This window comes from Phascolarctos cinereus, unplaced genomic scaffold (assembly GCF_003287225.1).
Source record: "Phascolarctos cinereus isolate Bilbo 61053 unplaced genomic scaffold, phaCin_HiC Scaffold_9;HRSCAF=440, whole genome shotgun sequence".
Taxonomy (NCBI): domain Eukaryota; kingdom Metazoa; phylum Chordata; class Mammalia; order Diprotodontia; family Phascolarctidae; genus Phascolarctos; species Phascolarctos cinereus.
Genome location: NW_027556402.1, coordinates 143,390,382 through 143,403,715, shown reverse-complemented (window position 1 = coordinate 143,403,715; position 13,334 = coordinate 143,390,382). Strand labels below are relative to the sequence as shown.

The 13,334-nt window shown below is 35.8% G+C and overlaps 1 protein-coding gene across 1 annotated transcript in view; it reads left to right on the top strand.

Moving 5' to 3' along the window:
* Positions 1-13,334, top strand: part of POLR2B (RNA polymerase II subunit B) — a 30,768-nt gene that overhangs the window by 13,913 nt on the left and 3,521 nt on the right. The window contains exons 4-18 of the mRNA XM_020975342.2: positions 454-566; positions 1,553-1,772; positions 2,235-2,393; positions 2,805-2,969; positions 3,811-4,007; positions 4,225-4,344; positions 4,628-4,814; positions 5,445-5,588; positions 5,696-5,835; positions 5,929-6,040; positions 7,924-8,078; positions 8,568-8,766; positions 10,100-10,268; positions 12,220-12,316; positions 13,001-13,095. Of these exons, the coding sequence (XP_020831001.1) occupies positions 454-566; positions 1,553-1,772; positions 2,235-2,393; positions 2,805-2,969; positions 3,811-4,007; positions 4,225-4,344; positions 4,628-4,814; positions 5,445-5,588; positions 5,696-5,835; positions 5,929-6,040; positions 7,924-8,078; positions 8,568-8,766; positions 10,100-10,268; positions 12,220-12,316; positions 13,001-13,095 (2,272 nt within the window). The remainder of the gene's footprint in view (positions 1-453; positions 567-1,552; positions 1,773-2,234; positions 2,394-2,804; positions 2,970-3,810; positions 4,008-4,224; positions 4,345-4,627; positions 4,815-5,444; positions 5,589-5,695; positions 5,836-5,928; positions 6,041-7,923; positions 8,079-8,567; positions 8,767-10,099; positions 10,269-12,219; positions 12,317-13,000; positions 13,096-13,334) is intronic.

Sequence of the window (13,334 nt, the reverse complement as noted above, 5' to 3'; positions counted from 1 at the left end):
TAAGAAAACTTGTAAGTCTAAAATTACAAGTATAGAATGTCTATGCTGACTTTTCAGGGCCCAGATAATTTCATACCATGTTGACCAGATGGAGGATTTGATACTAATAACTAGCACTCTGTAGCACTTTAAGGTTTATGAAGCACTTTACACGTGTCATCTCATCTGATCCTCAGAACAGTCTATTCTACCCAGAGAAGTTCAGTGACCTGTTGAGGCAAGATTGATCTTATGGGTTCCTAACTCTAGGTCTCACATTGTTCACTGTATTGCCTCACTGAGCTGCCTGGTTTTGAAAGCTGGATGGAAAAGGAAACTGAGACCAGATAGATTGTGCTTGCCCTAGTGGTCTAATTAAGATGTATTGGCAGTCAGCAGCGGGGATCATTGCAACTTTTGTAAAAATGTGATAATGCCTTGATTTGAATTTGCCATGTTTTTGTCTAATTCCAGCCTCGATATCTGCTGAAGTTTGAACAGATTTATCTCTCCAAGCCTACTCACTGGGAAAGAGATGGGGCTCCTTCACCTATGATGCCAAATGAAGCCAGATTGAGGAATCTCACGTAAGAAACATTTCCTTGTTGTTGGCAGCCGGTGTATAACCTTTTAAGTCACGGGCAGGCCACGTAATCTCGTGGCACCTCATCCAGTAGTCATGTTGGTAGTGGGGTGAGCAAAACGCAGTGCATTGCATAGCTGAACTATTCATGAAAGAATTATGCTCTTTTCATCTAATCCAGATAGAGGATTAATAATTAGGGAATATCTGGATCATGCCAAAACCTTTTTTGTTTTTCTTTTCTTTTTTCATTAATGTCTTTTATTTTTCTAGCACATTGATTTACAGATATGTCATACACCCCCATCCATCCCACAAGTCTTCCCTTGCAAAAATAATAGTAATGCTGGCATTTATAGAGCACTTTAAGGTTTGCAAGGTCTTTTCTGTCTAGTATCTCATTTGATCCTTGCAACAACCCTGTAAGGATGGTTTCTCTCATCTCTATTTAATAGATGAGGAAATTGAGACTGAGAGGTTAAGTGACTTGCCTAGGGTTAGATAGGAAATGTTTATTAAGGGCCATCTATGTGCCAGCATATGTCTATGTGACAAATGCTGGGGATACAAAGAAAAGCAAAAGATAGTCCCTGTTGTCTAGGAGCTTACAGTCTAATGGGGGAGGCCAGTAGTAATAAGTAAGACACATTCTGAACTCAGTTCTTCCTGATTCCACATCCAACATGCGGTCTGCTGTGACATTATCTTAACACACTGTAGATGACAACCCCCCCCGCCCGCCCCATGGCATTTATATAGCACTGTAAAGTTTGATCCTTACAAACCAATGTTTTGGTGGTGGTATTATTATCCCAATTTACAAATGAGGGAACTGAGACTAAGAGAGGCATGTAGCTAGTGTCTGAGACATATCTGACTCAGGTCTTCACTTACAGTCAAGCACTCTGTCCACTATACCACTAGCTGCGTTTGTAACAGAGGTTGAAAAAGGAGAAAAGAAAACAAAGTTCATTGTTTTTATTTTCAAAGGTATTCTGCTCCTCTTTATGTGGATATCACGAAAACAGTTATTAAAGAGGGAGAAGAACAGCTTCAGACACAGCATCAAAAAACTTTTATAGGAAAAATTCCAATTATGCTTCGTTCAACATACTGTCTGCTAAATGGTTTAACTGACCGTGATCTCTGTGAATTAAATGAATGCCCTCTTGATCCTGGTGGCTATTTCATTATTAATGGTTCAGAAAAGGTAAAATGAGCATTTCTTTTATAAATTTAACATTGGTATGTATTTTTAAAATGACATATAACAGAAGTTAAAGTTGGAAAAGTACAGTATTGTGTAAGCAGACTTTAGGTATTGGAATCTTGGTGGAGGCATGGGAAATTTGGTTGATAGAATTTAAACTTAAAGTTTTGCCTTGGTGTCTAGAAAATACAACTAATATTTAGAACAACATGAGTTGTTTCATACTGCCTAGAGTTTTGTACAACATGAATATCTTGTAGTGATGAAGACTTAATCTTTCAATAAAGTGTTTTAGTAATTTTAGACTAAAGGGAGCTAAAACCATTAACAGTATTATTTTTCTATACTATATTATCATAAACATGCAAATTTGGATGCTTTTTTCCCCCCTATATTAGAGATTTTAATGTGTTTTGTGGCTAACATTTAGGATTCTCCCCCCTCCCCCCATCTTCTGTATAGGTTCTAATTGCCCAAGAGAAAATGGCAACAAATACAGTGTATGTGTTTGCCAAAAAAGACTCCAAATATGCATATACAGGAGAATGTAGATCATGTCTGGAGAATTCTTCGCGACCGACAAGTACTATATGGGTTAGCATGCTTGCAAGAGGAGGACAGGTATGGAGCATTAACGGAAGCCACTTCTGGCCTAGCACTGAGTTAACATTTTTCATTTCTGATCTACCTTCTCTCCACTTTCTGGGCATGTTTCCTCTCCATTCCCCCTCACTCACAGGAGGTGTGCATGTGGGGCAGTAGTTAATTTCTGTACAGCCAGAGTACACCTCCCTGTTGTACAGGTCTGAGGGAACCTTGGTGGGAAGGTGTGTGAGGCTGTGGGAATTTTGTCTTCTTTGAACACTTTCCCCTTAACTCAAATGTGAAAAATGTGAGCCCAATCTCAGCAGATATGAATCTTACTCTTTGTGTGGGAGGTATGCTTATGAAATGCATAGAGTGAGACATTAAATACTTTTATTAGAGAAATAATTTATGTACTTTGGTGTGTGCTATTCATTTGTTTTGTAGGGTGCAAAGAAGAGCGCAATTGGTCAGCGTATTGTAGCTACTTTACCATACATCAAGCAAGAAGTTCCCATTATCATTGTGTTTCGAGCATTAGGTTTTGTGTCCGACAGAGACATCTTAGAACATATTATTTATGATTTTGAAGATCCAGAGATGATGGAAATGGTATGTGAAGGTCAAATTCATTTGCTTATTTAGTCTGTTGAAGAACTTTGTAAAATCCACTTTAAACTTGAATAGTCAGGCATTAGGTGGTTTTTGGCTAACGAGTTAACTTAATTTTCTAGTTAATTGAGGATTTCTAATGAGTCTTCAGTTTGTTTTAACCCTCATTGTTGAAAAAGTTCACTAAAACTCCCTAGCCTGTATTCTTATCTTAGTGAGAGAACAGTAAAAAACTACCACTTAACCTTTTTTTGATGACTGACTCTTACCTCATGGTTAGCATTATAAATATTAATTTTCATCATATAATGTTGACATAGAAACAAGTACTTAATATTTGTTAAATTCAGTGTATACTAATCACAGAACATAGCTGGAAGCAAAAGGTAAACTCCAACTGTTCTAATGTTGTCATTTTTTGGTTTGCTCTCCTCTCTCAGAGGGGATATTCCATCCCAGAACCTTACCTTAGTAAAATAGCATGCACTTAATTTGGAATAGTTGTAACTTTGAGTGCAGAGAAAACATACTGAACTATTCTTGTATTTTTTATTTCTTGAAAACTTTTATTTTACCGTTCGTCATTAAAAGCTTTAAAAAAGTGCAGCTCCTGGTACTTTTTTCAAGGGAAGTTTTAATTGTTGGAATTTATCAAAGAACTTAGATTTCCAAGGGCCCATCCAACTTATATAACTGTGCTTTTATGATTTATTTTATATTTTCAAGTATCGAAAAGATTTATTAAGGATATTTAATGAAGAACAAACTGGATGGTAAGGACTTATTTGGGGTGTGAGATGTTGAATTGAAAGTGATTATGTTTTAATTTTTTAATATAAAGGTCAAACCTTCTTTGGATGAAGCTTTTGTCATCCAGGAGCAGAATGTTGCACTCAATTTTATTGGCTCAAGAGGAGCAAAGCCTGGTGTTACTAAGGAGAAAAGAATTAAATATGCAAAAGAAGTTCTACAAAAAGAAATGCTTCCTCACGTTGGCGTCAGTGACTTTTGTGAAACAAAAAAAGCCTATTTCCTAGGGTATGTTTTTTGTTTTGTTTTGAATGCTTTGCTCTTTAAGAGTGCAGTTTTTGTTCAAAGTGAAAAAAATGTCTGAATGAAATTTCTGCTACATGTCTATAAAATATGTGAACTTTATACTTTATCTTAGGGTAAATGCTTTCCATGTCCTCTTATCTTGAAAAACAAAAACAAAACCAAAAAAACCCCGGAAACCTGGTGTTCTTTTTGGTTGTAGGTATATGGTTCATAGATTACTTCTGGCTGCTCTGGGAAGGAGGGAACTGGATGACAGAGATCACTATGGAAACAAGAGGCTGGATCTGGCTGGGCCGCTGCTTGCATTTTTGTTTAGAGGGTAAGAATTATAGAAAAATAAGTACTGGATTGGATGAGTCATGACAGGAGCAAAACTGGTGATACTTTTATGGAAAGCACAGAAACACAGGAACCTATTCCTTGCTCACTGTGTGTATGTATGTTTGTGTGTTACCCAGTGAAGCTTAATAAAATAATTTCTGTGCTGTTTGTGGTAAATAATTCTAGGCTATATTAATTTTATCAGTGATTTTTGTGTGCTTAGTCAGATATTTGACATGTGAGTGTGATAAATGTTTTTTAAAAGTCATTTTCTTTGGCAGCATGTTTAAGAATTTACTTAAAGAAGTGAGGATATATGCACAGAAGTTTATTGATAGAGGCAAGGACTTCAACTTGGAGTTGGCAATTAAAACAAGGATCATATCAGATGGCTTAAAATATTCTTTAGCTACTGGGAACTGGGGCGATCAAAAGAAGGCTCACCAGGCCAGAGCGGGAGTATCTCAGGTAAAGTTTTCACAAATGTAACTTCTGGTTTAACTTTAAAATTTGTAGTAGAGTCCTAGCAATGCATACATGAATTTATTTTTCTGGGCTGTTCATCTGTAAGATGCTGCATTTTTTTCCAGATGTGAAATCATTAGGGATTCAGTTTTGGAAATCTATTTGTTAATTGCTTATTATTGCAATCTTAATTTTTGGCATTTCATTTTATTCAGCATAATTTAGAATAAATTAGAATACTTAGGAGGAGAAAATTGTCCCCATTAAAATATAGTCCATATTTTAAAGGCCCTCAAATTAGAAGTTAATTGTTGGATATTCAGTTATTTTAAGCTTCTCTTTTGTTATATTGTATTTTAAGAGTGTTTCCAAGTATCAGCTCAATGTACATGTAGCTGCCTCAAAGACTAGCTGTCTTGTAGGACTGGTGATGGGAGATTGCTCAAAAACTTCAAACAAATTAAGCATGTATGCTTTCTTAAGAAAACTATAATGTTCTTTGACAGTGTGTTTAAGAATTTCCTTAAGAAGTGAATGTATATGCAGAAAAGTTTGTTGATGGATTGCTAGTATTTGTTAACCTTTCATAGAAAAATGGAACTGGATTAACCTGGTTGTTGCTCATTTCTTCAGGTGTTAAACCGGCTGACCTTTGCATCTACTCTTTCTCACTTGCGTCGTTTGAACTCGCCGATTGGTAGAGATGGTAAATTAGCAAAGCCAAGACAGTTGCATAATACGTTGTGGGGAATGGTGTGTCCTGCTGAGACTCCAGAGGTAATATTTCAAAACATGTGATTGGAACATTAAATGAAATAAAAAAGGTTTGAAATAGATTTTTGATGGATTTTGTTAAAATAATAACCACCTAATTTTTTTTAAAGGGCCATGCGGTAGGACTTGTGAAGAATTTAGCCCTGATGGCTTATATTTCTGTCGGATCTCAGCCTTCTCCAATTCTGGAGTTTTTGGAAGAATGGAGTATGGAAAATCTAGAAGAAATTTCTCCAGCTGCTATTGCTGAGTTCGTATGAGGATTTGTTGGGGGTGGTAGTTCTGTGAATTTTGCTTAATAAGGAATAACTATATATAGCATTTTAAAAATCTTTAATTTTAGTGCAACCAAGATCTTTGTTAATGGCTGCTGGGTTGGAATACATAAAGATCCTGAACAGCTTATGAATACCCTAAGAAAATTGCGACGCCAGATGGATATCATTGTCTCTGAAGTAAGGTTCTTGAAATAGAGATTTTAGCTTTGGATAGACTATTTTAAGTAATTCCTATGACTAGCCAAAGTAAACTTTCCATAGGCTTCTTTGAATAGGTTTCCCTTAATCCAAATTGAGACTTTTCACGCAGAAAACAATAATTGAACTGTCTCAGTCTAGATTTTCAGTCAATTCATTATGCCTGTAATAGATTAATTAGTACCTGTAGTACAGTAATTATAATTCTGATTTGTGAAGTAATTTTAGATGCAGTTGGTCCTAGCCTTAGGTGGTAGCTCTCCTCATCCTACTAAGTCTGGACCTCCATCCATCCTTTTGGAGTCCTTGTAGCTCATCTATTTTTCTGCTTCAGGATTAGGTCGCTTCACATAATTAATAGATCTTAACATGATTTGAATATCAGGGAGGCAAACCCATCCTCATTTATGTCATTTGAATGCTAAGAACACAACTCATCCACCCATTGTACCAGATTTGGATTTCTTTTCCCTGGTCTTAAAAGTAGGTCTGAGTATTATATGTATTTTCCGGGAAGGTGGAGTAGGTTTATTACCAATCAACTTCACCTGCTTATTATATAGTGTCTTGAATGAGGGAGGAGAGATATTGTCTGTTTACCAGAGACATACTCACTCACAAATTAGGAGAAGATAAGAGAATTTTTTTAGTTCTCAGCCACTTTTCTCACTAGGCACTCCACTTTTAGATTTCAAGGTACAATTTGAAATTCAGTGACTGAACGCATGCCTTATAGAAGGGATCTAGGATGTACTTTTATTTGCTTTTTCCTATGAGGCCCTTGAATTTGTCTTACCTCCGGTTACAGTCTTGGCGTTTGACCTCTTGACACTTTTCTGGAGATGCTGTGCAAATGAAAATTACTTAGTCTTTACAGAAGATCACATAGTTTTCTTAAGTCCTTTTGGTCAGGTACAGCTGATTATATCTTTCCTCTAACAGGAAAATCTTCCTCCAACTTGGCAATGTATAATTTGCCAAGACTCAGGATCTTTTGATAAGTCAAAGTTCTCATTTTGTTAGGTTTTACACTCTCCCTAGTATTTAAGACAAATTTTTTGGGGTAAGTCAGAATACCATTTAAGCTACCTCCGATCTTAGGTATGATATCTGATTCTTTGATGCTTAGGTTTGGGTGAGTCTCCAAAGCTGTATTAGACCTTCACTAATCTTACAGTGTCCTTAAACATCATTGTTTTGGACGCTAGTGGCTTGTGAGGTGAATCTTGACAGCCAGGAATCTGTTGATTACTGCCTCAGTTTCCTTCTCTGTAAACTGGGATGAAATGCTACTTTCATCAGTGTTGCCGTGAAAAAAATTGTTTATGAATCTTAAGATACTATGTAAATGTGAATTTTTGTTAATGGAAAGGTCATTCTAAGCATATTGCCTAATATCCTTTCACTTTTAGTAGATAAGTGTGACAGGCAGGGTTAGGACCAGGAAAGTGAAGGGTTTCAGCCGATTGTAGAATGGTGGTATCAAGTGTATTGTACACCATATGCAGTTGGGAACTCCTTAATATTTTCAATGAGAAGGCAAAAAATGAAATTGTGCTACTGGTTACCTTAGTGATTCTAGAAGAAGTGTTTAATTTATTAGTTGTATGGCATTAATTTGGATAGCATTCTCTGATTAAGCAAGTATACTTTTTTACCCACATAAACACAGATTTTGGATTTATTTTATATGTGGTGTATATCATATGCATATTGAAAATGACAATTTAGATGAATTTTTTAAAAACTATTTCTCTCAGAAGTTTTGTGTGAACTTTGTCCTGTTATTTTTGTTTCTTAGCTAAATCTTAATGACACAGAGAAAATACAGATGCATCATTCTTCTTTATTTTTAAAAACAGGTTTCTATGATCAGAGATATTCGAGAGAGAGAGATTCGGATTTACACAGATGCAGGCCGAATTTGCAGACCACTTTTAATTGTTGAAAAACAGAAGCTACTTTTGAAGAAGAGGCACATTGATCAGTTAAAAGAACGTGAATATAACAATTACAGGTAGGAATTTAGGAGGAAAATGTGTATTTTGAATGATTGCATTTGGGAATTATGCTTTTCTTAAAAAATGGACTTTGACAGTTGTATTTCCACATTAGGGTAGCTGGGTGTTGCGGTGGATAGAGTGCTAGGCCTAGAATCAGGGGAATCTGAGTTCATATGTGACCTCAGACCCTTAATGGCTGGCTGACCCAGGGCAAGTCACTTAACCCTGTCAGCCTTAGTTTCTTTGTCTGTAAAATGAGCTGGAGAAGGAAACGGCAAACTACTCTTGTATGTTTGCCAAGAAAAGCCCAAATGGGGTCATGAAGAGTTGGAAACAACTGGACCACATATTTCAGCATTAGTGTCTTTCTGTCATGTTCAGATTTAACAGGATATATTTAAAAGTGAAAAAGTAAAGATAATAAAACCTGTAAATATAAGTTACAAGTGTGTATGGGATTTTAGGAACTATAAAGGATTGGAAAAACTTATTTAATTTTTCAGTTGGCAAGATCTTGTGGCCAGTGGAGTGGTGGAATATATTGATACCCTGGAAGAAGAAACTGTGATGCTTGCGATGACTCCAGATGACTTACAAGAGAAGGGAGTTGCTTATTGTTCTACTTATACCCACTGTGAAATTCACCCATCAATGATCCTTGGTGTGTGTGCATCTATTATTCCTTTTCCTGATCACAATCAGGTTAGTAGCACTTTTTATCTCACAGTGTATAATCTTGAGGAATCATAATAAGCAAGGTGGGAAAATAGAATAAAATATGAGACTAGTTTACAGTGATCTATTTTTGAGAAAACCCTTTCTGATTAAGACAGTATATTTTTAGGATTTGTTATTCAGTAATACTGTTGGGGAAAGTAGATAACATTATGAAGAAAAAGAAGTTTTTATATCTATTTCCCATCGTATATCACAGTAAACTCCAGATGAATTTACAAGTAAATACAAAAAACTTATCAAAAATTAAGAGAGACCTAACAGTATGCTTATCCCAAATGTGGACTACCTGAGTAGTGGGAGAAATTCTTAGATGAGGTAGATAAGTTTGATTTTATTAAAATTTTAAAACATCTAAATACAGGAAAACAAAGATAAAAAAAAAGCAACACGTAAAAAGATATTCCAGTAAATTTGTTAGGTGAAGGATTAACTTCCAGAATATACAAGGAATGGACATAAGTTCATCAGGATAATATGTAGTCACTGAGGGGTTGTGGGGAGGCAGGGAGGAGGGCGCTGTCAGATAGTGAAGTTTATGAACTGCCAGTTTACAAAGGAGGGAACAAATAGCAAATAAAATCTTGGGAAAATAGTCTGGTTTTTAAAAATTCCATTATTTAGTTATTGTTGATCAGTATGTGACACCAACATCCATTAATTTAGCTGAAATAAGTAAATATAAAACTTAATGTTTTAAGGGCTTTGAGAAAACAGGTATACGTGTACTTTGCCTATATGATTGCACATTTGAAAAGCCATTTGATTGGTCAATCCTATTGATTTGGTAATGTCAGTATTGTTGTTAGCTATCAAGGAAATAATTAAAAAGAAAAAAATGTGTATGAAAATATTTAGAGTTGGTAACCTTAAATGTCAATAATGGGACATTACATTTTCTTTCTTTTTTTGGGGGGGACATTACATTTTCACAAAGAATGATCAATGTGTGCAATGTACAGACATTTGGAAAGTTTTGTACAAAATAATATAAAGGAGAAAAACAGGAATATTTTATATTTGTAGAGTCATGAAGCTTGGTGTTCAGTAGTGATTGCCATTGATACTATTATGAATGTATTAGTGTCTTCACTTGTATTTAATTCTTAAGAACTATAATTGATATCTTTTCAGAGAAATATTCTTTGATGTTGAATGTACCATTTCATTAACATTTAAGGAAAAAGAAAGCCTTTTTGGTTTACTGGACAAATTATCAGATGAATCTAGTTCTGTCTATAGTATGCATTCTTTTGTATGCTTTAATTTTTCAATGACATTTCATCTTTTTTGCTTTTAGTCTCCTAGAAACACATATCAATCTGCTATGGGTAAACAGGCGATGGGTGTTTATATTACCAACTTCCACGTTCGTATGGACACATTGGCTCACGTGCTCTATTATCCCCAAAAGCCTCTTGTGACTACACGGTCTATGGAGTATCTGCGATTTAGAGAGTTGCCAGCAGGTATGTTAGTTTATTACCTCCCCATATGTAAAAGAGTGATTGTATATTTCTTTGATATTGTCGTCACTTTAGAACTTAAATCTAGATAATAATCTGTTAGCCGCTAACTGTAGTCAGTTTGTGTTGAACTGCAAAGTGGCCCAGCTTTTTAGTTTGTGCAGGGACTGTACAGCATTTTGATAGGAAAATTCATTGCTACAATTGTTAATTTACTAAGTCGTCCACAAGGGGTTACTGTTGTACTGAAGTATTATTCTTTTAACACTGATCTCATGCCCTTGGCTGTGGATGTAATTCTGCTTATTAAAAAATATTTGGATAGCATGATTTGATGAAGTACTTTTCTTCTCTGGAATTAGAAGTGTGTAGAACTGCAGGATAATTGACTGGACTTTGAAAAATCCCCTCCTTTTTCTTGATATAGAGGACCATTTGGAACAATGGCTAAAGCAGACCTGGAATTATTCCAGGCAGGGGCATTATGCCTTTTTGACCTTTTAATTCTGATTTTTCTCTTTTATGTCCCTCTCATGCTTTCCGTTAATTTTCAGATTTTCTTTCTTGGTGGACATAACTGACTGTTGCAGCATACAGTGAAAATTAATGAACAAATGCTCTGGTTACAAAGTTCCTTTTAACAGTCTTGGTCTTTGTTTAGAACAAGCCATAAGAAACTCTTATCTTAGATCTAGCTTAGGAGTAGTAGTGGCCAAAGAGGGAAGTGTGACAGAGAGAACAGTGGTACTTTATCAGATAAAGTCACAGTAGCCAACAGGCCTAGGTTTGGCTAAGGAAAAGGCTTTAACATAGGGATTCCTAAGGGTCCATCATCCAGCTGGAACCTTTGTGTGGCCTCTGTCATGGAGTGGGGGGTGCTGTCTTGAGAGGCAGGAGCATGTAATTTATTAGCGATGGGGTGTCACAGTCTGCTTTATTTTAATGGGAGCGACTCTACCTCTTAGAATACATCACTCTGCCTTCTGTATCTTTGTCAGCAGATTTCTTATAATGAAGAGTATTTTTGGAATTCAGGCTGATGAAAGAAACTTTACTGTAGTGGTTTCATTATAACATCTTTTATAGTGCCAGTACAGGAGGAATATTTGATTAGAATTTAGCTCTACTAGTGCAAGAATCAAGCAGTTTACGATGCATACCAATGGTAGCATGTGGCTTAATGGTAGCATGTGACTAAGGTTTTGGAAAGAGAGATGTATATGAGGGCATCCCATTATTTTCCCCTTACCCCCCTAATCTTTCTTCCTGCCCTGAGACCTGTTGAAAGCCTGTGGCTACAAGGCACGTTTCTCAGAGTATCTTCGTTCTGCCTTTAGCAGTGAGAAGCATTGTGTTCTTGGGTAGTTGCTAGCACCATTTAGCTCCTGTACTGTTAAGAGATCAGTTGAGGTACCTCATCCCCAGCAAAGGATGAATGAACTTTTGGTTTACTGTTTTACTAACCATTTTTTTAAACACATAAAAACGTGATTTCTTATTTAGCTGGAATATGGAAAACCAGTTATACAGAATATTGTTCGTTTTTTTTCCCCTGATAACTAAGTAATGCACAGAGGCCAGGGGCTCTGAAAAAACTTTTGTAATGCCACAGGGAAAGGAATCAGCAGACTGTGGAAGAAAATGGGTTTGGACTGGTAGCGATCATAATAAGATTGGCCATGAGTAGCAGCTGGACTGAAGATAACCAGAATTGGGATTGGTGACATTATTTTCATGTCAAAACAATTGCTTGCCAGAATGTGGATAAAAAAGATAAAACCTGTTTAGTTAACCAAATCATTGCATTACTCAGAATATCCAGGTTTAGATGTGCACCACCTGTAAAATAGCATTCTGGAAAATATGAAGAAATGCAATAGATTCTAAATAAAATTGCCCTATTTTTTGGTAATTCATACCTTATTCTTCAGGGTGTGGATCTAATATATTTCAGGTATCAACTCGATTGTGGCTATTGCATCATACACCGGATATAATCAAGAAGATTCTGTTATCATGAACCGCTCTGCTGTTGATAGAGGTTTTTTCAGGTCAGCTTTTGTAAAATTCGTTAAATACGAACAAAGAGGAGTATTAAAGATATTTTTGATTTGTTTTCTTTTTTATAGTTTTAGCTAATATCTTACCTCTTGAAATTCATATTTAGTTTCTTTAAAGTTAGTCAGAAAGCAGTTGTCTCCATTTTTAGCCATCATACAGTGAAAATTTTCTTGTTGAAACATTTTTGTCTTGCTTTCATTCATGAGGTTTTGTGGAATAGCTCAAAGCCATTGCATCACATACAAAGGGTGATCACTGAATGAGGCGCGCATATATGTGTGTGTGTGTGTGTGTGTGTGTGTGTGTGTGTGTGTGTGTGTGTGTGTGTAAAATATCATGAATTTTTTAATATAGACAGCCAATGGCTTAATGACTCTTTCAAATAATGGTGAACTCTAGTGTTATTTGTAGCCAAGTGGCTTCTAGTGAGATGAAATGTCATTGGGTTCTAAGGAAAAAGCTGATTTTGAAGTGGCATCTTGTGTTGATTCTGGTCTAAGTGAGAGCCATTTTAGGTTTGAAATTATTCTCTTTACCATTTCTCTTGTCCTTTGCTTTAAATTTTGCACTATGTTTCTGAAGTGAAAATTACTTGAAGTTCCTCATTAAATGGAGTCTGTTTCTACTATGTCTACAGAGAAATTGCCTTAGAGCCTGTGCATATTATTTTTTAGGTCAGTTTTTTATCGGTCTTACAAAGAACAGGAATCTAAGAAAGGATTTGACCAAGAAGAGGTATTTGAAAAACCAACACGTGAAACATGCCAGGGTAAGAGAGGCTGATGTGTAAAAATTGTAGAATTCACTTTAATTTTATAGATCATTGAATTTTTCTTCATGTTGTTTAGATTGCTGTATTTTAGATTGTTCCACATAACTCATGTTCTGTAAAATGTGAATTGGACCAAAGTTATTTGTATTTAGTTCATAACATACTGTTAGCTGGGCCTTGTATTAAGGGGAAGTTTGAGAAACAACAGAAGACAGTGTTTTATTGATATATTCAAG